The following is a 26586-nucleotide window of genomic DNA, read 5'->3' on the forward strand; positions in this document are numbered from 1 at the left end:
AACCTTCCAACAAACAAAAGCCCAGGACCAGATGGCTTCACAGGTGAATTCTATCAAACATTTAGAGAAGAGCTAACACCTATCCTTCTTAAACTCTTCGAAAATATTGCAGAGAGAGGAACACTCCCAAACTCATTCTACGAGGCCACCATCACCCTGATACCAAAACCAGACAAAGATGTCACAAAGAAACAAAACTACAGTCCAATATCACTGATGAACATAGATGCAAAAATCCTCAACAAAATACTAGCAAACAGAATCCAACAGCACATTAAAAGGATCATACACCATGATCAAGTGGGGTTTATTCCAGGAATGCAAGGATTCTTCAATATACGCAAATCAATCCACGTGATACACCATATTAACAAATTGAAGGAGAAAAACCATATGATCATCTCAATAGATGCAGAGAAAACTTTTGACAAAATTCAACACCCATTTATGATAAAAGCCCTGCAGAAAGTAGGCATAGAGGGAACTTTCCTCAACATAATAAAGGCCATATATGACAAACCCACAGCCAACATTGTCCTCAATGGTGAAAAACTGAAACCATTTCCACTAAGATCAGGAAAAAGACAAGGGTGCCCACTCTCACCACTATTATTCAACATAGTTTTGGAAGTGTTAGCCACAGCAATCAGAGAAGACAAAGAAATAAAAGGAATACAAATTGGAAAAGAAGAAGTAAAGTTGCCACTGTTTGCAGATGACATGATACTATACATAGAGAATCCTAAAGATGCTACCAGAAAACTCCTAGAGCTAATCAATGAATTTGGTAAAGTAGCAGGATACAAAATTAATGCACAGAAATCTCTTGCATTTGTATACACTAATGACGAAAAATCTGAAAGTGAAATTAAGAAAACACTCCCGTTTACCATTGCAACAAAAAGAATAAAATATCTAGGAATAAACCTACCTAAGGAGACAAAAGACCTGTATGCAGAAAATTATAAGACACTGATGAAAGAAATTAGAGATGATACAAATAGATGGAGAGATATACCATGTTCTTGGGTTGGAAGAATCAACATTGTGAAAATGACTCTACTACCCAAAGCAATCTACAGATTCAATGCAATCCCTATCAAACTACCAATGGCATTTTTCACAGAACTAGAACAAAAAATTTCACAATTTGTATGGAAACACAAAAAAGCCTGAATAGCCAAAGCAATCTTGAGAACGAAAAATGGAGCTGGGGGAATCAGGCTCCCTGACTTCAGACTATATTACAAAGCTACAGTAATCAAGACAGTTTGGTACTGGCACAAAAACAGAACTATAGATCAATGGAACAGGATAGAAAGCCCAGAGATAAACCCACACACATATGGTCACCTTATCTTTGATAAAGGAGGCAAGCATATACAGTGGAGAAAAGACAGCCTCTTCAATAAGTGGTGCTGGGACAATTGGACAGGTACATGTAAAAGTATGAAATTAGAACACTCCCTGACACCGTGCACAAAAATAAACTCAAAATGGATCAAAGACCTAAATATAAGGCCAGACACTATGTTAGAGGAAAACATAGGCAGAACACTCTATGACATACATCACAGCAAGATTCTTTTTGACCCAGCGCCTAGAGAAATGGAAATAAGAACACAAATAAACAAATGGGACCTAATGAAACTTAAAAGCTTTTGCACAGCAAAGGAAACCATAAACAGGACCAAAAGACAACCATCAGAATGGGAGAAAATATTTGCAAATGAAGCAACTGACAAAGGATTAATCTCCAAGATTTACAAGCAGCTCATGCAGCTCAATAACAAAAAAACGAACAACCCAATCCAAAAATGGGCAGAAGACCTAAATAGACATTTCTCCAAAGAAGATATACAGATTGCCAACAAACACATGAAAGAATGCTCAACATCATTAATCATTAGAGAAATGCAAATCAAAACTACAATGAGGTATCATCTCACACCGGTAAGAATGGCCATCATCAAAAAATCTAGAAACAATAAATGCTGGAGAGGGTATGGAGGAAAGGGAACCCTCTTGCACTGTTGGTGGGAATGTAAATTGATACAGCCACTATGGAGAACAGTATGGAGGTTCCTTAAAAAACTAAAAATAGAACTACCATACGACCCAGCAATCCCACTACTGGGCATATACCCTGAGAAAACCATAGTTCAAAACAGATTCATGTACCAAAATGTTCATTGCAGCTCTATTTACAATAGCCAGGACATAGAAGCAACCTAAGTGTCCATCATTGGATGAATGGATAAAGAAGATGTGGCACATATTTACAATGGAATTTTACTCAGCCATAAAAAGAAATGAAATGGAGGTATTCGTAATGAGGTGGATGGAGTTAGAGTCTGTCATACAGAGTGAAGTAAGTCAGAAAGAGAAAAACAAATACAGTATGCTAACACATATATATGGAATCTAAGGGGGAAAAAAAAAAAGGCCATGAAGAACCTAGTGGCAAGACAGGAATAAAGACACAGACCTACTAGAGAATGGACTTGATGATATGGGGAGGGGGAGGGGTGAGATGTGACAGGGTTAGAGAGTGTCATGGACATATATACACTACCAAATGTAAAATAGATAGCTAGTGGGAAGCAGCCACATAGCACAGGGAGATCAGCTCGGTGGTTTGTGACCACCTAGAGGGGTGGGATGTGGAGGGTGGGAGGGAGGGAGGTGCAAGAGGGAAGAGATATGGGAACATATGTATATGTATAACTGATTCACTTTGTTATAAAGCAGAAACTAACACACCATTGTAAAGCAATTATACTTCAATAAAGATGTTTAAAAAAAAAAAGAAAAGAAATCATAAAGATCAGAGCAGAAATAAATGAAATAGAAACCAAGAAACCAATAGCAAAGGTCAATAAAACTAAAAGCTGGTTCTTTGAGAAGATAATCAGAATTGATAAACCATTAGCCAGACTCATCAAGAAAAAGAGGGAGAGGACTCAAATCAATAAAATTAGAAATGAAAAAGGAGAAGTTACAACAGCCACTGCAGAAATACAGAGCATCCTAAGAGACTACTACAAGCAACACTATGCCAATAAAATGGACAACCTGGAAGAAGTGGACAAATTCTTAGAAAGGTATAACATTCCAATAGTGAACCAGGAAGAAATAGAAAATATGAACAGAGCAATCACAAGTAATGAAATTGAAACTGTGATTAAAAATCTTCCAACAAACAAAAGTCCAGGACCAGATGTCTTCACAGGTGAATTCTATCAAACATTTAGAGAAGAGCTAACACCCATCCTTCTCAAACTCTTCCAAAAAATTGCAGAGGAAGGAACACTCCCAAACTCATTCTATGACACCAAAACCTGACACCTGACATCAAAACCAAAGATACTACAAAAAAAATAAAATTACAGACCAATATCACTGATGAGTATAGATGCAAAAATCCTCAACAAAATACTAGCAAACAGAATCCAACAACACATTAAAAGGATCATACACCATGATCAGGTGGGATTTATCCCAGGGATGCAAACATTCTTCAATACACACAAATCAATCAATGTGATATACGATATTAACAAATTGAAGAATAAAAACCATATGATCATCTCAATAGATGCAGAAAAAGCTTTTGACAAAATTCAACACCCATTTATGATAAAAACTCTTCAGAAGGTGGGCAGAGAGGGAACCTACTTCAACGTAATAAAGGCCATATATGACAAACCCACAGCAAACATCATTCTCAATGCTGAAAAACTGAACACATTTCCTCTAAGATCAGGAACAAGACAAGGATATCCACTCTCACCCCTATTATTCAACATAGTTTTGGAAGTCCTAGCCACAGCAATCAGAGAAGAAAAAGAAATAAAAGGAATACAAATTGGAAAAGAAGAAGTAAAACTGTCACTGTTTGCAGATGATATGACACTATACATAGAGAATCCTAAAAATGCCACCAGAAAACTACTAGAGCTAATCAATGAATTTGGTAAAGTTGCAGGATACAAAATTAATGCACAGAAATCTCTTGCATTCCTATAGGCTAACGATGAAAAATCTGAAAGAGAAATTAAGAAACACTCCCATTGTATCTTTGCAAGAATTTGTCCATTTCTTCCAAGTTGTCCATTTTATTGGCATATAGTTGGTGTAGTAATCTCTTATGATCCTTTGTATTTCTGAGGTGTCAGTTGTAATTTCTCCTTTTTCATTTGTAATTTTATTGATTTGCATCCTCTTCCTTTTTTTCTTGATAAATCTGGCTAAAGGTTTATCAGGTTTTTTATCTCCTCAAAGAACCAACTTTTAGTTTTATTGATCTTTGCTGTTGTTTTCTTTATTTGTATTTCATTTATTTCTGCTCTGATCTTTATGATTTCTTTCCTTCTACTGACGTTGGGTTTTCTTTGTTCTTCTTTCTCCAGTTGCTTTAGGTGTAAGTTTAGATTCTTTATTTGAGATTTTTCTTGTTTCTTGAGGTAGGATTGTATTGCTATAAACTTCCCTCTTAGAACTGCTTCTGCTGCGACCCATAGGTTTTGGGTCATTGTGTTTTCATTGTCATTTGTTTCTGGGTATTTTTTGACTTCCTCTTTGATTTCTTCAGTGATCTCTTGGTTATTTAGCAGTGCACTGTTTAACCTCCATGTGTTTGTGTTTTTACAGTTTTTTTTTCTGTAATTGACTTGTAATCTCATAGAGTTGTGTTCAGAACAGATGCTTGATATGATTTCAATTTTCTTAAATTTACTGAGGCTTGATTTGTGTCCCAAGATGTGATCTATCTTGGAGAATGTTCCGTGTGCACTTGAGAAGAAAGTGTATTCTGCAACTTTTGGGTGGAATGTTCTATAATATTAACTAAATCTATGTGGTCTATTGTGTCATTTAAAGCTTGTGTTTCCTTATTTATTTTCTGTCTAGATAATCTGTAATTTGATGTAAGTGGGGTGTTAAAGTCCCCCACTATTTTCTTGTTACTGTTGGTTTCCTCTTTTATGGTTGTTAGCATTTGCCTTATGTATTGAGGTGCTCCTATGCTGGGTGCATAAATATTTACAATTGTTATATCTTCTTCTTGGATTGGTCCCTTGATCATTATGTAGTGTCCTTCCTTATCTCTTATAACAGTCTTTATTTTAAAGTTTATTTTATCTGATATGGGTATTGCTACTCCAGCTTTCTTTTGATTTCTGTTTGCATGGAATATCTTTTTCCATCCCTTGACTTTCAGTCTGTATATGTCCCTAGGTTTGAAGTGGGTCTCTTGTGTACAGCATATGTATGGGTCTTGTTTTTGTAGTCATTCAGCCAGTCTGTGTCTTTTGGTCAGAGCATTTAAGCCATTTACATTCAAGGTTATTATCGATATGTATGTTCCTATTACCATTTTCTTAATTGTTTAGGGTTTGTTTTTGTGGCTCTTTTTCTTCTCTTGTGTTTCCTGCCTAGAGCTGCTCCTTTAGCATTTGTTGTAAAGCTGGTTTGGTGGTGCTGAATTCTCTTAGCTTTTGTTTGTCTATAAAGCTTCTGATTTCTCTGTCCAATCTGAATGAGATCCTTGCTGGGTAGAGTAATCTTGGTTGTAGGTTTTTCCCTTTCATCACTTTAAATATATCCTGCCACTCCTTTATGGCCTGCGGAGTTTCTGCTGAAAAATCAGCTGACTGCCTTATGGGGATTCCCTTGTATGTTATTGTTTGCTTTTCCTTTGCTGCTTGTAATATTTTCTCTTTGAATTTAATTTTTGTTAGTTTGATTAATATATGTCTTGGTGTGTTTCTCCTAGCGTTTATCCTGTATGGGACTCTCTGCATTTCCTGGACCTGGGTGGTATTTCTTTCCCCATGTTAGGGAAGTTTTCGACTGTAATCTCTTGAATATTTTCTCAGATCCTTTCTTTTTCTCTTCTTCTTCTGGGACCCTTACAATTCGAATATTGGTGTGTTTAACGTTGTCCCAGAGGTCTCTGAGACTGTCTTCATTTCTTTTCATTATTTTTTCTTTATTCTGCCCCTTGGCAGTTATTTCCACTATTCTATCTTCCAGCTCACTTATTTGTTCTTCTTCCTCAGTTATTCTGCTTTTGATTCCTTCTAGTGCATTTTTCATTTCAGTTATTGTGTTGTTCATCTCTGTTTGTTCTTTAGTCCGTCTAGGTCTTTGTCAAACATTTCTTGTATTTTCTTGATCTGTGCCTGTATTCTATTTCTGAGATTTTGCATCATCTTTACTATCATTATTCTGAATTCTTTTTCAGGTAGGTTGCCTCTTTCCTCTTCATTTATTTGGTTTTGTAGGTTTTTACCTTGGCCCTTCATCTGTACTTTTTTGTCGTCTCATTTATTTGGTTGGGTGGTACTGTGTCCCTGTCTTACTGGTTGTTTGGCCTTAGGCTTCCATCACTGGAGTTGGCAGGCAGTTGGGTAGAGCTGAGTCTTGGTGCCAAGATGAGGACCTCTGGGAGACCTCACTCTGATTTATATTCCCTGGGGGCTGAGGTTCTCTGTTAGTCCAGCAGTTCAGATTCGGTTGTCCCACCAGAGGAGCTCAGGCCTGACCCCTGGCCTGTGAACCAAGATCCCACAAGCCACGCAGTGTGGCCAAAAAAAGAAAAAAAAAAAAAAAAAAAGGAGCAGAACAATAACAAAGAATAAAAAAATAAAATAAGATTAGAAAACTAGCATATATATTTGAAAAAATAAATATATAAGTGAAACAACTACTGGAAGGTAAAACAGAACTGCTGTAGCAAAAAAAAAAAAAAAAGGCTGGAAAAGGCTTTGGCTGTGGGGGATGGACCTTAGGCGGGGGGGCTTAGTTGGGGGCTGGGTTTAGGCAGGGGTGGGGTCTAGACTCAGGACTTACGTGGCAGGAAAAGGCACTGGGGGGTGGGGGGCGGGGCTTAAGCTCAGAGAGGCAGGAGGGGCCCCGAAGTGCCTTTGGCATCAGAGTGTGGAGGATCAGCCCTGGGACCTCAGCAGGCTCACTGGGGCCCGACTGGGTGGGGGAAACGCTAGCCATGTTCCTCCCCCATCCTCTTATCTCCTAGGATTCCTCCCCATTTACCTCTACTTTTCTTCCCCTCCTCCCTCCCTTGCCCCCAGGACCCACACTGCCAGAGGGGGCCCAGGAGTGCAGAGGACCAGGCCTGGGACACCAGCAGGCTCCCTGGGGCCAGAGTGGGTGTGTGAAACACTAGACCCATTCCCCTCCAATCCTCTGAACTCCCGAGGGTCTTTCCCTGTCCCTGTTGATCCCCTTGTGGTGAGTGGGACTCCCCAGCTGTGGGAACCCTTCCCCTCCCCCAGCCACCCCTCAGGGGTGCTGGTCCCATCCTGCCTCCACTTCTCCTCCCCCCTCATTCCCCCCACATCCTACCCAGTCACTTGGGGGTTCCTCCCATCCCCTTGGGTGTTGAGGTCCCTCACCAGCATCCAGTAGGTGCCCTAGTTGTGAGGAGACATCAACTCTCTCTCCTTCCTTCTTAAATATTCTTCACTCAAGGTGATGAAATTGAGACTTACAATGGTTAAATGATGGAAAATACATATAAATATGCACACTCAAAATATAAATATATATCCCAGTCACTGTACTACAGGTTCTCATATAATATGTCATTTAATCTTAAGAAATACTTATTGTTAATATTCTTTTCTTCACACAGATGAGGAACCTTAGGCAGCAAGAGGTCACACAAGTACTAAGCAGTGGAGTTTGACTTGAGCCCACTTCAGGCTGATTCCTAATATATCTAAATATAATTTTTCCTCCATCAGAGTGATATAATTAGGCCTTCGCTTGTGAGTAATACAATTTTTAAGGGTTTTCTTCCAAATTAATGGGTAGATCATTTATAAGGGACAAAATTGAGGACCTAATGAAGGTAATTTATTTTATACAATTGGAATATAAGCAAAATAATTAGGGTGCCAGAAAATCTTCTAGAATCTTTTTCAGGTGATTGATCTAATATCTATAAGACATTGATCACCTTCATTACTATATTACAGAAGTCTATACTTTGTTATATGGCTACCATAGTTATGCATGTGTTCAAGACCTATAAGAAAAGTGACAAGAAATGACACTAAAAATAACTTCCCCACACCTGAGAGAAAATCTGTCTTTCTCTTCTTTTGACAGACATAAAGAATACAACCTGCATATGGAATGGTGAGTCTGGTTTTGAGTTGGGATAATGTTAATGTATTTCCTCCTCTGAGAATCAGAGAGTAAAACTAACTGAATATTCACATGTGCTGCCACCTCTGTGAATTACTATGAGTCCTATAGTTTACCTATCCTACATCAGGTTTTATTGCATTACTAAAAACTGTTTAAGGTGAATAAAAGCATATCATTGGAAATTTTTAGACTTTTAAGTTAACACAGAAGAAAGTCAGTAATGGGAACTCTGATGATCATCTGGGATATCTGAAGGAGAGAAAGAAGGTTTGAGTCCCTTTCACTTTCATTCTGAAGGAAGAGATTATATTAATTTCTGTGCCTATCAGACAGGAAGTGATTAAATCATTCTTAACTACAAACAGTAGTGTCTTCACTCAGGGAAATCATAGTTTTCTTATGAATTTCCCAGCTAAATTCTCTCATGTTCTTTTTTTTTTTTTCTTTAAAGAACTTAAAGAACTTTAAAACATTAAAAGAAATTAAAACTTTTGCTTAAGGGAATTCACAACTGCCTTTATTTGGCAGGTACTCACGTATAAGTGAATGGAAGAAAAAATTCTTTAAGGATTATGAACTCCCTGGCTGCAAAAGGCTCAACAGCTGTTTGTGGATTCTCTAGTTACTCATAAACATCCCCTCAAAACACACTATCCTTCCAATGGTTATTTAGGACTTTTAGACCTCTCTCAGAAGATAAATTACAAGTGATCACTTTTTAGGATGTGTTAGTTTGGGTTTGTTTATAAAAGAAAAGTGAATTATTGAGTATGTGTTCTTTTCTAGAGTGTATAATTTTCAAGAGTATAATATATGCCAAAGGGGAATATGAATAAGGAAACAAAATAATGAATATCTATTACTTTTGTTATAATAAATGTTTTGCTTCTTTTTTTAAGAAAAAGAAGAAATTTTTGTCCAGCATCTGCTAATAAGTAACTGTGCTAGGTGAATCTTTAACCTTCATGGGCTTTAGTTTTCTCTGTTAAGTAAATCAGATGTGCTTCTACAGCCTTCCTATGGTTCAAATTCCACCATGTCAAAGATGTTCCATATAAGTGGAAACCAAAAGAGACCAAGAGGAGCTATATTTAGATCAGAAAAAATAGACTGTAAGTCAAAAGACATTACAATAGACAAAGCAGCTCATTATATAATGATAATGGGGTCAATTTGTCAAGAGGATATAAAAATTGTAAAAATATACATATGTAGCATCAGAGCAACTACATTTATTAAGCAAATACTAAAAGACCTGAAAGGAAAAACAGAGAACAATACAATCATAATAGAGGGGTTCAATACCCCACATTCAACAATGGACAAATCATCAACGAGAAATCAATAAGGAAACATTGAAAATCAGTAAGGATATGTTGAAAATCAATAAAGCAACATTGAGCTTGAAATACAATTGACCTTTGAACAACACAATTTTGAACTACAGGGGCCCACTTACATGTGGAATTTAAAAAAATTAATGTGTATTACAATACTACACAATCTATGGTTGGTTGAATCTGTGGATGTGGAACCATGGATATGGAGGGCTGATTGTACAGTTACACACTTTTATATATATTTGACTGCATGGGGCAGTTGGTGCACCTACCCCAATCCCACTGTTGAAGGAGGAACTGTATACTTTAGATCAAATGAACCTAATGCACATATACAGAACATTCAATCCAGCAGCTGCAGCAGAATACACTTTCATCTCAAGCACACACAGAACATTGTCCAGAGTAGATCATATGTCAGATCACAAACCAAGTTTGGCAAATTCAGAAGACTGATACCATACCAAGTATCTTTTCTGACCACAATTGTATAAATGTAGAAATCAATAATAGGAGGAAAGATGGAAAATATACAGATATATGGAAATTAAAGAACGTACTGCTGAACAACCAATAATGAAAAAATAAATAAAAGAGGAAATCAAAAAATTTCTTGAAACAAATGTAAATGGAAACACAACATGCCCAAACTTACAGGATGCAGCAAAAGCAGTCCTAAGAGGAAAGTTAGTGATAAATGCTGACACTAAGGGGAAAAAAAAACTAAAAAAAAAAAAAAACAAAAAAAAAAACCCCACCTAATTTTACACTTCAAGAAACTAGAAAAAGAAGAGCAAACTAAGCCTGAAGTTAGCAGAAGGAAGCACATAACAAAGATCAGAACAGAAATAAATAAAATAGAGCCCAGAAAAACAAGAAATTATCGGTGAAAGTAGGAGGTGATTTTTTTACAAGATAAAAAATGGACAAACTTTTAGCTAGACTAAGAATAAAAAGAAGGGAAAGTCAAATAAATAAAATCAGAAATGTAAGAGAACACATTATAATTGAGATCACAGAAATACAAAGGATCATATTAGACTACTATGAACAATTACACTCAACAAATTGGATAACCTTGAAAATATGGATAAGCTCCTGGAAACATGCAATCTACCAAGACTTAATCATGAAAATATAGAAAATCTGAACAAACCAATAATAAGTAGGAGATTGAATCAGTAATCAAAAACTTCCCAACAAAGAAAAGCCCAGGACCAGATGGTTCTTCTGGTGAATTCTACCAAACAGTTGAAGAAGAATTAATGTCAGTACTTCTCAAAATCTTCCAAAAAATTGAACAGGAAAGAGCACTTCCAAACTCATTTTATAAGGCCAGCATTACCCTAAAACCAAAATCAGATAAAGTCACTACAAAATAAGAAAACTACAAGCCAATATCCCTGATGAATGTAGGCACAAGAATTCTCAACAAAATACTAGTAAACCAAATTCAACAGCACATTAAAAGAATCATACACCGTGATCAAGTGGGATTTATCCCTCAGATGCAAGAGTGGTTCGGCATACTCAAATCAATAACTGTATACACCATATTAATAGAATTAAAGATAAAAATCATAAGATCATCTCAATAGATGCAGAAAAAGCATTAGACAAAATTCAACATCCTTTCATGATTAAAAGCTCTCAACAAATTGGGTATAGAAGGAATGTACTTCAACATAATACAGGCCAAATATCACTAGCCTACAGCTAACATATTCAATGGTGAAGGGTTGAAAGCTTTTCCTCTAAGATCAAGAATAAGACACAGGTGTCCTCTCTCATCACTCCTACTCAACACAGCACTGGAAATCCTAGCCCAAGTAATTAGGCAAAAAGAAGAAATAAAAAGCAGAAAGGAAAAAGTAAAGTTGTCTCTGTTTGTGGAAGATATGATCTTATATACAGAAAATCCTAAAGATCCCACTGAAAACTATTAGAATTAATCAGTGAATGCAGTAAAATTGCTGGATACAAAATCAACATAGAGTAATCAGTTCTGTTTCTCTACACTAACAATGAAATAGCTGAAAAAGAAATAAAGAAAATATCCTATTCACAATAACATCAAAAACAATAAAATTCTTAGGAGTAAATTTAACCAAGGGGATGAAAGATCTGTACACTGAAAACTGTAAGACTTTAGTGAAAGAAATTGAAAAAGACACATATAGGTGGAAAAATATCTCATGTTCATGGATCAGAAGAATTAATATTGTTATGTCCATATTATCCAAAGCTATATATAAATTTAATGCAATCTCTATCAAAATTCCAATGGTATTTTTCACAGAAATAGAAAAAAAACTTAAAATCTGTATGGATCCAGAAAAGATCCCAAATAGCCAAATCAATCTTGAGAAAGAAGAACAAAGCTGGAGGCATCACACTGCCTGATTTCAAACCATGTTACAAAGTTATAGTGATCAAAATAGTATGATGCTGCTATAAAAACAGACACATAGACCAGTGGAACAGAGTGAAGAGCCTAGAAATAAACCCAAGCATTTATGGTCAACTATTATTTGACAAAGGAGACAAGAATAATCAATAGGGAAAAGACAGTCTCTTTGATAAGTGGTACTGGGAAAACTGGGTATCACATGCACAAGAATGAAATTGGGTCCCTATCTTATACCACTCACAAAATTAACTTCAAACAGATTAAATACTTAAATATAAGACCTGAAACTGTAAAACTCTTAGAAGAAAATATGAGGACAAAGCCCCTTGACATTGGTCTCAGCAACTATTTTTTGGGTATGACACTGAAAGCACAAGCAACAAAAGCAAAAATAATTAAATGGGACTACATCAAACTAAAAACTTTCTGCACAGAATAAGAAACAATCAACAGAATAAAGAGGCAATACACAGAAGGGGAGAAAATATTTGCAAATCACAAATCACATAAAGGGTTAGTATCCAAAATACATAAGAAACTCATACAGTTCAACAGCAAAGACAACAACAACAACAACAAAACCACAAATAATCTGATTAAAAATGGGGGTAGAGGACTTGAATAGACATTGTCCTAAAGAAGAGATACAATGGCCAAAAGTACATGAAAAAGTGCTCAACTTCACTGATCATCAGGGAAATGCAAATCAAGGCCACAATGAAATATCAATCACTTCATACCTGTTAGAATGGCTATCGTCAAAATGATGGATAACTAACGTGTTGGTGAGGATGGGGAGAAAAGGGAACCCTAGTGCACTGTTAGTGGGAATGTAAATTGGCACAGCTACTATGAAAACCAGTATGGAGGTTCCTCAAAAATTAAAAATAGAACTACCAAATGATCCAGCAATCCCAAAGGAAACAAAAACAAGATATCAAAGAGATATCAGCACCCCCATGTTCATTACACCATTATTCACAATAGCTAAGATATGGAAACTACCTAAGTGTCCATCAATCCACGAATGGATACATAAACTGTGATATATATGTGTATATATATATATATATCATACATACACATAATATGCACATACACAATGAAATATTATTCAGCCATAAAAAGAAGGAAATCCTGCTGTTTGCCACAACGTAGATGGACCTTGAGGGCGTTATGTTAAGTGAAATAAGCCAGACAGAGAAAGGCTATATTGTGTTCTCACTTACATGTGGAATCTAAAAAAGCCAAACTCAAAACCAGAGAGTAGAATGGTGGTTGCCAGGGGCTGGGGGTTGTGGGGTATGAGGAGATGTGAGTCAAAGGTACAAACTGCCAGTGATAAGGTGAGTAAGTTGTGGGGATCTAATGCACAGCGTTTTGATTATAGTTAACAATACTGTGTTATGTACTTGAAAGTTGCTGAGAGAGTAGATCTTAAATGTTCTCATCACACACATAAAAATGGTGATCATGTGAGGGGATGGATGTATGAACTAGCCTTATTGTGGTAATCATTTTGCAACATATGCATGTATCAATCATTATGTTGTATATCTTTAATTTATACAATGTTATATAGCAATTATATTGGGCTAGCAAAAAGCTCGTTCGGGTTTTTTCAAGATCTTACAGAAAAATCCGAACAAACCTGTTGGCCAACTCAATATTTCAATAAAGCTGGAAAAAATACAGATAGATTTATGTATAAATCACTTCACTGTAGCTTTTTATGATAGCCAAGAAAATCTGGAAAAATAAATACCCAACAAAAAGGTAAATTTTCAGTTATAGAAAAAAACAATGTACATAAAGAGGGAAACACATTAAATGTTGACTGTGGTTAACTCAGGTAATACAATTGCAGATAATGATATTTAAATTTTTTATTTTGGACTTCAAACACATAGATCAGATTTACCATAATTCTTGGCCCATCTGTATTGTACATGCAAGTTTCCCCTTTACCTATATTAAATTATATTATTTAATACATAGTGAATACCGGTGGGCTCACCACATAACTGAGAACTAGGGCATCACTGATAGCTTATGTCTTAAGGGAGAAAAGGGAGAACAATATGCCAATACAAAACACATCCTCTTTAAAGATTCCAACATTTTTTTCAGAGATAATAAATTGGTGGAAAAAAATCCAAACTAGAATTATTTTCTGTATTTTTCTAATTAAAAAATAAACACTGTATTTAAATAAAATCATTTGTTTCTAGTGCCTACAGACTGCATGTGACATTCTGAATTGGCAAATGTATATGAGTTAACTTGTTCTAAACACTAAAGCTAAAGCCAGGACGAGAGGGTGTGCTGCTTGCTACAATTGGTACAACAGACCAGACTATTGTACAGTCTGTACAGACCAGAACAACTACTCACAATGTGTAGCCTTACGTGTGTGTGTGCTCTCTTTATAAAAACCCATGAAGTGTCGGTTGATATGTTTGAAATGTTAAAATATTTGTAAAATTTTTAAGGATTTGACTATGCATTTGTGTCACTTTGCTTGTGTATTACATGGAAGAATTAGATGCTGACAAATCATTCCATAACCAACACTGGTGGCCTCACAGAGCTCACATGTGAGGATGCTGTGATTGAAGAGGTAAGTGGTCCCCTCAAGAAACAGAGCTAGACTGGGACCAGACTCCTCGTTTGGATTCCTTTCATTTGATTACATTGCCTCTGAAAGGAACACAGGAATGCTTATCTGTGATTTGCTTTATATTGGAAATGATAGCTCTTCTTTCTTTGTCCCTATGAAAACTGTTCTTTGAAAGCAGAATAGAAGTCATTGGGAAAATATGATTTCATATGCAAATGTTCACCTTAAACCCAACCTTTCACGAACACCTTTCAGTAATGCAAGGAAATCATATGAATGTGTATCACTGAGTATCTTCAAACAAAAACTGAATGTCAGCATTTTGATAAAATTCATATACGTAGCGTAAGGAATCTTCATTTTATATCTAGATTCCTAGTCAAAGAAATGTGCCCTTGGTTACATTGTTTAATCACCAACTTGGAAGGTTCAATTTGCTTTTCATTGTTTTCTTAGGAAATAAAGTTTAGTGTTGTCATAATCAGTGAGGCAAAAGACAGATTTGCCTCATATTTGTTTTATGAAATTACATGACCAAATTAACAGCCATACTAATCTCATTTCTTTCAGTAAGAAATCTAAAAGAATTACAATAACTTTGATGACTATTTCCAACTTTGTGGCATTTTCTCTCTAGTCACTCCTTAAGAAGGCCTTTTTTTAAAATAGAAAGTCATGACTTAGGAAAATTGTTCAATTTAGTAAACATGAATATTCAAATTAGGAACTTCTGAGTCATCTCTGCTTGGACTATTAGGATTATATAAAATGGGATTACAAAATCTCAGACTCCATTAAGGCTCAACAAATAAAAAACTAGGACAACCATACAAGGTATTGTGCAAAAGGACATTTTTGAAAATGGAAGAGGATGCTATTCAAAATTAAATTTGAAAAGTAGTCGTACATGGAGACAGTTTAGGGCAAACCAGGGCATATGATTATCCTAACACAAACTGAACCCCAGGCATTCTTTTTTTTTTTTGCTTTTTTTTAGAACGATGAGTATCAGGTGCTTTTATTTATTTATTAAATTTATTTATTTATTTATTTATTTTTGGCTGTGTTGGGTCTTCGTTTCTGTGCGAGGGCTTTCTCTAGTTGTGGCAAGCGGGGGCCACTCTTCATCGCGGTGCGCGGGCCTCTCACTATCGCGGCCTCTCCTGTTGTGGAGCACAGGCTCCAGACGCGCAGGCTCAGTAATTTTGGCTCACGGGTCTAGTTGCTCCGCGGCATGTGGGATCTTCCCACACCAGGGCTCGAACCCGTGTCCCCTGCATTAGCAGGCAGATTCTCAGCCACTGCGCCACCAGGGAAGCCCACCCAGTCATTCTTTACCTACGTAAATTAGCATGTTTATTTACTAGGGTCCTCCAGCTTATAAGTTTGGGGTAAAACATGCACATCTTCTTTTTTAGAAAGCCAACCGAAAACATCGAGATTTTCTTCTTTTATGATCTGGCACAAGTGTATGTTAACTGTCTAACAGCGGGCTGTTAGCTGAATTATTATTGGATAAAAACCCAAAGACTTTCACACTTTATTTCAAATTTCTCTTCTCCATCAGCTCTCTTCTTCCTTCCCTTCATGTAACCCTTTGTATTTGTTTTCAGGACTCATAAAATAAGAACAGTAGCAGCAATGGTCAATACTTTGTTCACTTATCAAGCAAATGCTGCTGAGTGTTCCCCATGAACTAGGGCATGTGCTAGGCTTTCCAGGTGATATAAAGATAATTAGAAGTGCTCAATTATGTTAAAAAATAAAAACTATTTAGAAGATAAAGATAAGTACATAAATAACTATAACCCAGGAAATCACGACAAAAATATTTATAGAATGTAGTAGGGGAGTTCAGTGGTGGGAAAGCAATAGTGAGAAAGGTGTTTCAGGAGCAAAGAGGCCCATAAGTAAAGGCACAGAGGAAGGAAAGCACACTGCTAGAGTTTGACCCCAAGATGCCTGGAAAAATACGGTGATGACAGACTACAAAGGATCTTCAATGCCAGTAAGAGAATGTTAGAGTTAATTCAAGGAATAGAGTCCTACAACATGATAGACAGGGGAGTGATCCAGTGAGAAGTGCACTTGAGAAGGACTGGTCTGGCATGGGAAATAGGATGGACAGCAGACTAGGGACTGGCCCCTGGAGACCAAGACATAGCCTAGAGATAGAGGAATGTCCTAGACAAGGGAGGAAACAGTCGTGATATAAAAGAGAAACATGCCACAGAAAGTCTGGACATATAAGCCCCAATATATGACAACCAGACTGGTTTGGCCTCCATGATTAAGATTTTAATCTGATATAATTGATATGGTGAACTGAAGTGAAGATGCTGGTGTCATTACTAGACACTTCGCTAAACCAACTCCAAACTGACAGAACAGCATCTTATCTTAAATGTTCAAAGTAATAAAAATATGTTCACACTTCATCTAGATTAATTTTCAATTCAGTACATTTCCCCAAAGAATGAAACTTATTAAGATGATTCTTTTTTTAATGGATGATTTTATTGCCCCAGTGGTAAGTGGTACAAAGTTATTTTAAATATTTTATTAATGATTCTAAAATGGGACTAATAAGTGGAAGGAAAGGGATTGGTGAACTATAAAGCATCCATTCAATTTAAGAATTCTGAAGATTCTACACTTTCACACTCTGCACACTATTTTCTCTTTTCCCTAATATCTACCACAGTGTATGGATAACATATAGTCTCTTTATGAGTTATGTTGCATACCCAAACATATTCCTGCTACCACTGTTTTTCAAACTCCTTGATACATTCCTCAGAGACTGTAAGAGTCAGAGCTGTCTACTTGGGGAGACTGTCAGTTCTCTGTCCATTATAGTGTTTCACAGATTTGCTGAATGAACCCTTGATGAGGAACTTACAAACGGGGTATAGGAGTGGATTAGAGAACATGTCAAATTCATATCAAATATGAGATTCTATGAGTTTATAAGATATGATTAGTAGAAGTAACATTTCATGGATACCATTAAAAATCTATCTCACTGCATATTTTTATTTCTCCCTATTTTAACCCTTTCCTTAAAAATGTTTAACTGAAACAAAAATGACACTAGAATTTGAACCCCTGACATAAAGAACAAACACCTTTGTTCAGAATAGCCAAGATATGGAAACAACCTAATTGTTTGTCAATAGATGAATAGATAAAGAAGATGTGGTGTATATATATATATACACACACATATATATAATATTTAATAGTCCATTGTATGTGTATGTATATACATACAATGGAATATTATTCAGCCATGAGAAAGAAGGAAATTCTGTCATTTGTGACAATGGGGATGGACCTTGAGGGCATTATGCTAAGTTAAATAAGCTAGGGAGAGAAAAAAAAATATGCATGGTATCACTCATGTGGAATATAAACAAAACAAAATAAAGTCAAACTCTTAGAAACATAGAGTAGAAAAATGGTTTTCAGGGGCTAGGGGGGTAAGGTAAATAGGGAGAGGTCAGTAAAACAGTACAAACTTTAAAAGAAAAAAAGAACAAATAGCTATTAGGAAGGGAGAGGATATCTGTTATATCTGCATGGTGGTCTGAAGCTCCTTTGCAATTCCCTTGTGCAGAAGGTGGAAAGGGATTGTGCTGCTCAAAGGTTGGTCCATGGAGACGATAATGGGAATCCTCACATATTCCTGCATCAAATATTGAGCATCCACTATGAGACAGGTGATGTGAGGCAATGATGAACACACAGGTAAGGCCTCTGCCCTCACAGACTAGAAAGGAGCCACACAGCCCTATATGTGCACACTAGGGAAACTTTTCTGAAAGTTGGCTCACAAATCATGAAGTTGCTCAAAAAGATATGATTAAAATCTCACTAATGCTTATCCTCTTGTTAACTACTTTTTTGAATGAACATCTTCCTGATTCATAATTCTTTTCTTTAACTGTGCAAGAGAGGGATTATGTACTTAAATTCTCACAAATATTCTGCACATATTCACAGGAATCCAGCTCTGGGAAATACATTTTGCAAAATGACACTTCTCAGCATAGCACAAGGGTTTACTTATGCTTTACATAAGAACTGCCAAGAGGAAGCTAATTAATATGCTAAATGCTCTTTCTTGTTTGTAGATACTAGCCCAAGTTTGGGTTTCAGTTAACATTATATAGAACTCTGACACATACTTGTCTTTCTCTCTTTTCTACCTTTAATACCTCTCCAAGCAAACTTCTAAATTCTCTTTCATAGTGATGACAATGTACACACAAGGGCAACTCTATGTGCACTTAAGTCAGGCTATTGGGTATGTTTCTTCAGCTTAATCTTAGGGGGGAGGAATAAAAACAACTTCAAGCAGCATTTCTAAATGACAAAAATCACCAAGCTCAGAAATGTTGCTTAAATTACTTGCTTGTCTTGGCTAACATGATGTTTTATACTATCCAAATGTTGTACTTATTAATTTTCTGACTCTCCTCTATCAACACTGAGTTTTGAGAATTGATGGCAAATGGTGCAGGAAATTCAACATCTTCCTTGCATTCCGACAGTAGCAAACATACCTTTATTAGGAGTTGGACAAAAGAGCTCTGTTTCCTCAAAGCCTTTCCCTTTAAATTATTTCTGGTAAAGGCCGGATTTGATATCTGCCTCTGACTTGCTAAAGGCTATTTATGATTTATTTCAACCTTTAGCTGGTTCTAGGGGAAAAAAAAAATGAACAAAGTTGAAAATACAGAAAAAGGAGTGCTTAATCCTTGGTATTTCAGTGGAAATAAGAGTCGGCACCCTGACTGTTATGATGGGTGCATTGAGTAAATTTTGATATTTTTACTTTTTACCTCAAAAATGAAATTAAAATCCTTTACATTTTTAATTAGAAAACAGTGCCATCATTTTTTAAAAAGATCAAATTTCAATCTGTGAGTCTTTTAATACAGGCTGGTCTGCTGAGACTTTTCTGAAGCACAAGGGGGAAATTTAAAACCCAGTCAAATAATTTTCTGAGGCAAAGTGGTGATAGGCCATGGTGAGATATGGGTGTCATAAAAATTTCATAGTGGTCCCTAACACACCAGAGTCACCATAGCATTGACACATTGACTATAATATCTCCAAAGAAGCATTTGCTATCTGTCATGGCTCTGAAGGGAGCTGTTACCATCTATCAATGCAATAATCTGCGTGTTAAAGAGTCCCTAAATATGTATTTAAAAGATAGTCAGATCTGTTTTGGTCTATTGGGTCAATAATCCACACACTAAAAGTCCCTAAATATGTATTCAGAAGATAGACAGATCAGCTTTGGTTCACTGAGTCCATAGTAAGTAGGCCTTTAAAAAGGTGCTTAGGGCTTCCCTGGTGGCGCAGTGGTTGAGAGTCTGCCTGCCAATGCAGGGGACACGGGTTCGAGCCCTGGTCTGGGAGGATCCCACGTGCCGCGGAGCAACTGGGCCCGTGAACCACAACTACTGAGCCTGCGCGTCTGGAGCCTGTGCTCCACAACAGGAGAGGCCGCGATAGTGAGAGGCCCGCGCACCGCGATGAAGAGTGGCCCCCGCTTGCCGCAACTGGAGAAAGCCCTCACATAGAAACGAAGACCCAACACAGCCAAAAATAAATAAATAAAGAACTATAAAAAAAAATGGTTAAGATGGAAAAAAAAAATTATAAAACAAACAAACAAAAAAAAAGGTGCCTAAATAGTTGCATAGTTTGTTTTTCAGCAAGTTCAGAAATTCAGTTCTGTACTCTTTTTGTCTTTTAAGAGTAGATTTATTATGCTAGTTCCAGTGGATGCCAGAAGCTGAGTTTCACTCTGGCCTATGATATTTTGCTTTCGAAAAGTCAGAAGAAAAAACCCGCCCGAGCACAAGCTATATTAAAGTTACGAGGCGAGGAATGGAAGTGCAGACACACAGGCAAAGCCCTCCGGGCCAGGCTGAATGCTGTGCTTTCAGACTATGTCTTACCTTTGCCTCTGTCACCGGTCAGCTTCCAGCCTCCCCCCCACCTCCTCCGACTGCTCTGCTGGAGGCTCTGCTTGCCCATCTTAAAGCTCATTTCAGCAGCAGAGGGATCTTACGAGGGCTGCAGAACCCGGCCCTGCTCTCCACCAGCTACTCATTCTGAGTTCACCTCCTACCGCTGCCCGTCGCCCTTGCCTCTGCCCCCAGAGCACACCGGCCTCTGCTGTTCCTGGAGCCCACCAGCTGTGGTCCTGCTTCCGGTCCTTTGTACCTGCCCTTCCCTCTGTCTGGAAAGCTCCTCTCTCAGAATCCACAGGGCTAGCTCTTTTACTCTCTTTAGGTCTCTTATGAGAGAGGCCCTCCCTGACCACCCTGTATAAGAGAGCAACACCTCGTCCCAACACCATGCATTTCCTTCCTCTGTTACCCACACTGCTTGCTGCCCACTAGCAGTTAATCACCATCTGATATAATACGTCTTTACTTACTTGTTTCTTGTCCATCTCTTTCTCCTAAAGGTTAAACTCCACTGGGGCAGAGGCTTCATCAATCCCAAACTTAGATAAGAACCTGGCATATTTTTTTAACTGCTCATTAAATATTTATGGTACAACTGAATGAAAGCAGATGGAAAGGAGTCCTGTCTCTACTTTTCCGATCGCCTATTGATGTGTTTTCATGTTTAGGTTGAAGAGGAATGAGTATCTCTTTCTGAGATGAAGTCTTCTGTGTGGCCATTAGACCTCTGTTTTCCATAATACTCTCTAAGTGGCACAAAACGGGTCCTTCCTGAAGGACCACTGCATCCACTGCATCCCCACAGCTACTGGGTTATAACAGAGTTCCTGGAGGAGCTGGGGTCATCTGAGCCTGTCACAGAAACACTTGACCAGCCTGCTTCTAAGTGTAATACTGTGTAAAGGCAGCATTTCTAAATCTCCCTGTCCACAGTCAGCTCTGGTGATAGCAGTGGACTGACTAGATCTCACAGTCTCATCTGATGCAAACAAGAGGGATGGCGTGTGGCACTCTGCCACGTTAGCATAACAGACTGAGGTGTACTGGGTAGAGCCATTCTCGCCTAAGCTTGGTCAGTTATCCTTGGGGTATGCCCCAGTGCCTCCACCCCTACTTTTAGCCATGCAGATATTCTCAAATGTATCCCTTCTCAAGACTGAAGCCTGTCACAGTAACTTCTTCCTTATTTAAATTTCATGGGAGTATTCTTTATTTCAATAACTCAGAAAGGTGACTTTGGCAAGAGAATCACAGCTGACAGCAAAGCAATGACTATGGCGGTGTGATTAGTAGAGGCTGCAGGCTACAGAAGGCCTGTCTGAGCATTTACCACTGTCATCACACTGATGCTGGCCTCTACTAGGGACTGACATTGGTCGGAAAAGAGGATGCAGTTCAGCAATAGTAAGCACTATAGAATCTGTCTGTATTGTAATAGTCAAAGATATGCTAATTAATTAAAAGAATTGTTACTGTGAACCTGCTTAGCCTAAGCAAGTCTTTCTCCCATGTCCTCCCCTAGCACACAGATGTATTTTAATAAAGCTTTAAGGCACAAATGAAATAAAAAGCTGAAGTGATCTAGATAAATCCATTCCCCAAACCCAAAGCAATTAATTAACTGAAAGAAAAACATCATTTAATCTTGAATTATTTGGATAAGTGACTCTGTAATTTATTTTGCATGAATGGGCAAAACTTAATGGCTATTTCAGTGTATACCAGTACTTAAGCAGACTGACAAAATAAAACTTTTCAATCAAGTTAATGGAGAGGAGGGGATAAGAAATTAACATGAACAACAGCAACAAAACCATCAACTCAGATACTAAGTATTATCACACACCCTTCCAAATTCTGGCTGAAAAGAAATAATGATTTCTGTAATCCCCAGCAATGACTTTTGCAGGGGCAAGATTTCAAATAAACATCTATTTGCTTTAGGTGAGCTTCACTGAATCGGCCTTATTTGATTTCAGATCCTCCTAAGGGAAGAGATTTCAGGATTTCCTGGTTGTAAAATGGAAAAGAACATTTTGCTGAACTTGTATGACAGCATCGAAAGCATTAAAAGGGCAGATAATCACAGGTTCTTTGCCTGTTTACCAGAGCTTCTTTACCTCCTCAATCTACTTTATTTCCAAATGTCAGAGTAGTCTGAAACCTTTCAAAGATTTATAGACTGCAGAAGCAGAGGAAATATTAGGATAAATTCTTTAACTTTTGTGAAAGCTTTTAAGTAATTAACAGATGGGCTTTTGGAGTTGTTTCATAACACAGTACAGATACTCTGACAGGTACCGTGTGAAGGCTAAACATGGTTTAACAACAAAGGACATGAGGTCATCTCTCAATCTAGAAAGTCAGGGAAACTGCTCTTTCGAGTACTTGAGTCATAAATTAAAAAAAGAAAAAAAAATTGAATTTGTGAAAGGGAATAAAAATAATAAAAGATTTAGTTTATCAGTTAAAATCAAAATACTACACAATGAATGAAAATAGTAAATACAATCTCGGTTTTAAATATAATTTCTTTTCCAAACTCTACTTGGAAATTCTCTTATATTACAGAAAGAAGAAAAAAAATGTAGTTGCCATAATATTATTTATACAAAGCAACAAAAATGTGAGCAAATTATTTTCAGGCTTGTATTATAAAAATGTTTTCCAATATACTTAAAATACTAGTGCCAAATAGCTGAAACAAATATTTAAAAGCTCTTACCTTAGATATATAATAGACGAAATAGTTCTCACAGTAATAAATTAATTTTTTCTTTGTTATGCAAAACGCCTCAACCATAACTTCATGAAGAAATGTGAAGTGGTATGAAAATGATCTTACCTCATATTCAAAGTCCTCTGTTCTGTCTGCATCAGCAGGCAAGCTGGAAAGATACTCATTGTCCTCATAAAATTCACGCTCCATCGGATGAAGAGAATGGCAGCTATGGGGAATGTAGCAATATGATAGGAATGGATCAAAAGGCTTGTTCCCAAGATTAAAACTAATTTTAGAATTTCACTTTAGTTTTCACTGCTCGCCAATAAGACCTTTCGTGATCTAGCCTTTAAATGAACCACACCGCAGAAAGAGCAATTGCTTTTCTTTCTCGCCCTATATGAAGTCCATCAATTTGATTTTCTGAGAGAATACTAAGATAATGGCTCACGGTCAGAGCTTCATTCTCTGAAGGGGCAGATGTGCGACCTCCCCCGGCTGTGGTGCTATATTGATACTCTGGCCTCCTTCCATTCCATCGAATGGACTTGCTCCATGCATCGGTGTGTGGCATTTGAGACTGCAGTCTACCCAAAGGTGGGTATTTTATAACAAAGTACTCCCAATTTCCTAATTACAGCCTCAAACCGGTTCTGAAGTCTGATTTTAAACGCGCAGTCGGCCCTCCGTGTCCTTGGGTTCTGCATCCTAGTATTCAACCAACCGCGGATCAAAAAATCTAATCTTTAGTTTTATTCCCAACCTTGAGGCTATCCCAGCTACCTCGCAGGAGCCATGTGAGGGCCCAGTGGGTAGATGAATGTAAAGACAGACGTTTCCAGACGTGGTGGGCTCTGTACTGGGACAGTGGGGGGAAGAAGCGCGGTAGCACGTGAGTGCTGGTGAGTGTGGGGCAGGGGCCTGCTGACTGCAAGGGGCGCTTCAGGAGGGAGGAGGACGAGGAGGAGGATGAAGGCCATGGTACCGTGGTAGGAGTGATGCTCTGCCTCCTCGACGTAAATGGCACTGTGTATGCCAACCTCCCACCAGCCTCTGTCTCTCTGTTAAGCAACTTAATCCTGGCGTAGACAAATAAAGTTGTTATCTGTACCCCCTCCCCCCAAAAAATCGAATCTGAGGTTGGTTGAATCCTTGGATGCGGAACCCGTGGATGTGCAGGTAGGGTGGGCACTGTGTTTTTCAGATTGTAAATTGTACTCACATTGCCCCCATTTCTTAAGATTTCCTTCCTCATTCTCCCTCATAACCCACATCTTTCCCTCTTTGATAAAGGGCATGTCCACAAATCTTAAAGAACGTTCATGGTGGTAACTCACTGGAAACTCCTATAAGCCACAGGTTTTCATAATCCCTTTAGAAAATTTCTCAGGACAAAGAGAACTGATGGAGTAAAGGAAATGAAGAGGACCCAAGGCATTGTATATTACTTCTATGCATCCTTTAACTTTTGGGAAATGTTTTACATAATTTATAGAAGTGCTTTCAAATTGCTATATGCCATGATAGAGACACTATACATTATACAATATGAAAGCTAAGCACAGTTGAACAGCAAAGGGCATGAGGTCCTCTATGAGAATTTCCAAGTCAGTGAAAAAGCCTAAGTGCAATTAACCAAGTTGGTTTCAGGTGAGACCTCTAAGCCCGGCCATTTTGGACATTATGAAAAAACTGGAGTTAGTAGCATAAATTAGTCCCCTCATCACTAGCTGAAATGCCAGAGAGGTTCATCCTGGTGCCCTCACACAGTCAGTGTAAATATTCTACCAGCCTCTTATCACTATACTCTAATATTCTCTAATTTTCATGCAAATAGCAAAAGCAGTACAGGTAGTATCTTGCTTGCTGGTCTAACAGGTGAACGCTCCTAGCTTAAAGCTGGACTGGCTTTTTTTTAACTTTTTATTTTATATTGGAGTATATTTGATTAACAACGTTGTGTTAATTTCAGGTGTACAGCAAAGTGATTCAATTATACATATACATGTATCTATTCTTTTTCAAATTCTTTTCCCATTTAGGTTATTACATAATATAAGCAGAGTTCCCTGTTGAGAAGCCCATTTGGGCTGGTAAAACATCAGAGCCTGCTGTTTGGGGCATCTGATGTGTTTCCCTGGTCTTTGACTTAGTAAGTAGGAAGCCCTGCTGTGAAGAACACCTTATTAATTCAGTAAGCATTTACCAAGTATCTACCAGATACCAGGCCCTATGCCAATTGCTGAAAATCGGTTGGTGTCTTTTTAATTGGGTAGAGCAGCAAAGTGGGAATTTTAATATAGTGAGATAATTAAGGGGAAAATAGAGACACTATGAGAGTACCTACTACAGTCCTAAGAAGTCTGCTAGAAGAGGTTACCTTTCAGCTATGATCTGCAGGACTTGGGAAGAGGACACAGCATACTGGTTAAGGGAGTGGGCAGTGGAGTCAGACCTCTTGGGCTCAGGAGCCTGGCCCTATTGCTTCCTTGTTGTATGACCTTGCCGATTACTTAACATTTGTTTCCTCATCTGTGACATGGGGATGATAATAATATAATGTACTCCCTCAGAATGTTTTTATGAGGAGTAAATGAGTTAATAATTGTAAAACACTTGGAATACTCCCTAAAACATGTTAAGTTAGCTAATAAATGTTAACTATTATTCATTCAAGAAAGTATTTATTGGATGGCTACTCTGTCACACTGTACTAATGAATATTGTATATTTGTTTGCTTGTGTATTTTTCATCTCCCCTGTAGAATATAAGCTCCAGGAGGCAGTGGCTTTATTTTTTGTTCCCAGTTTTATGCCCAGTACCTAGTACCAGTGCCTGACACAAGGGGCTATTTAATAAGTAAGGGATAGATGACTAGAATCGTAGGTCAGACAAACAGATCCCCTGCCCTCCTGGAACTTGAAGTTTCAAAGAGTGGTTTCCAAAGCATGGCTGCCCATTAAAATTGCCTAGGGAAATTTTTGAAAAATTCGAATGCCTGGGTTTTGGCCTGAGGTGGGATTGATCTGGGCATTGCATTGATATTGCTTTTCAAAGTTCCCAGGTGATTCTAATGTACACGTGTGAACCACTGAGATGGACTTAACAGAAGCTACTAAAGGGCAGGCGGGTGTCATGACCAAGTGTACATTTTACTAAATGGAGCATGGATTGCAGTAGGCAATGAAAATGCAGGCTAAAGAGACTACTGCTCTTATAAATCAAGCTCTCACTAATGTTTGAATATTTGCTTAAAAGTTCACAGAACAAAGTGTGTGGAGCAAAACAGACTTCCAAAGCTGCAAGGGTAGCATTATTAGAA

At 37.6% G+C, this 26586-nt stretch overlaps 1 protein-coding gene across 2 annotated transcripts in view; it reads right to left on the minus strand.

The window, feature by feature from the left end:
- The window catches only part of PDZRN4 (PDZ domain containing ring finger 4), a 387356-nt gene that overhangs the window by 64868 nt on the left and 295902 nt on the right, over nucleotides 1–26586 (minus strand). For both annotated transcript variants that reach the window (XM_082422543.1, XM_082422544.1), the window contains one exon: nucleotides 23387–23489. In XM_082422543.1, coding sequence (XP_082278669.1) covers nucleotides 23387–23489 — 103 coding nt within the window. The remainder of the gene's footprint in view (nucleotides 1–23386; nucleotides 23490–26586) is intronic.

This window comes from Balaenoptera physalus, assembly GCF_965194825.1.
Source record: "Balaenoptera physalus genome assembly, chromosome: 13".
NCBI lineage: Eukaryota > Metazoa > Chordata > Mammalia > Artiodactyla > Balaenopteridae > Balaenoptera > Balaenoptera physalus.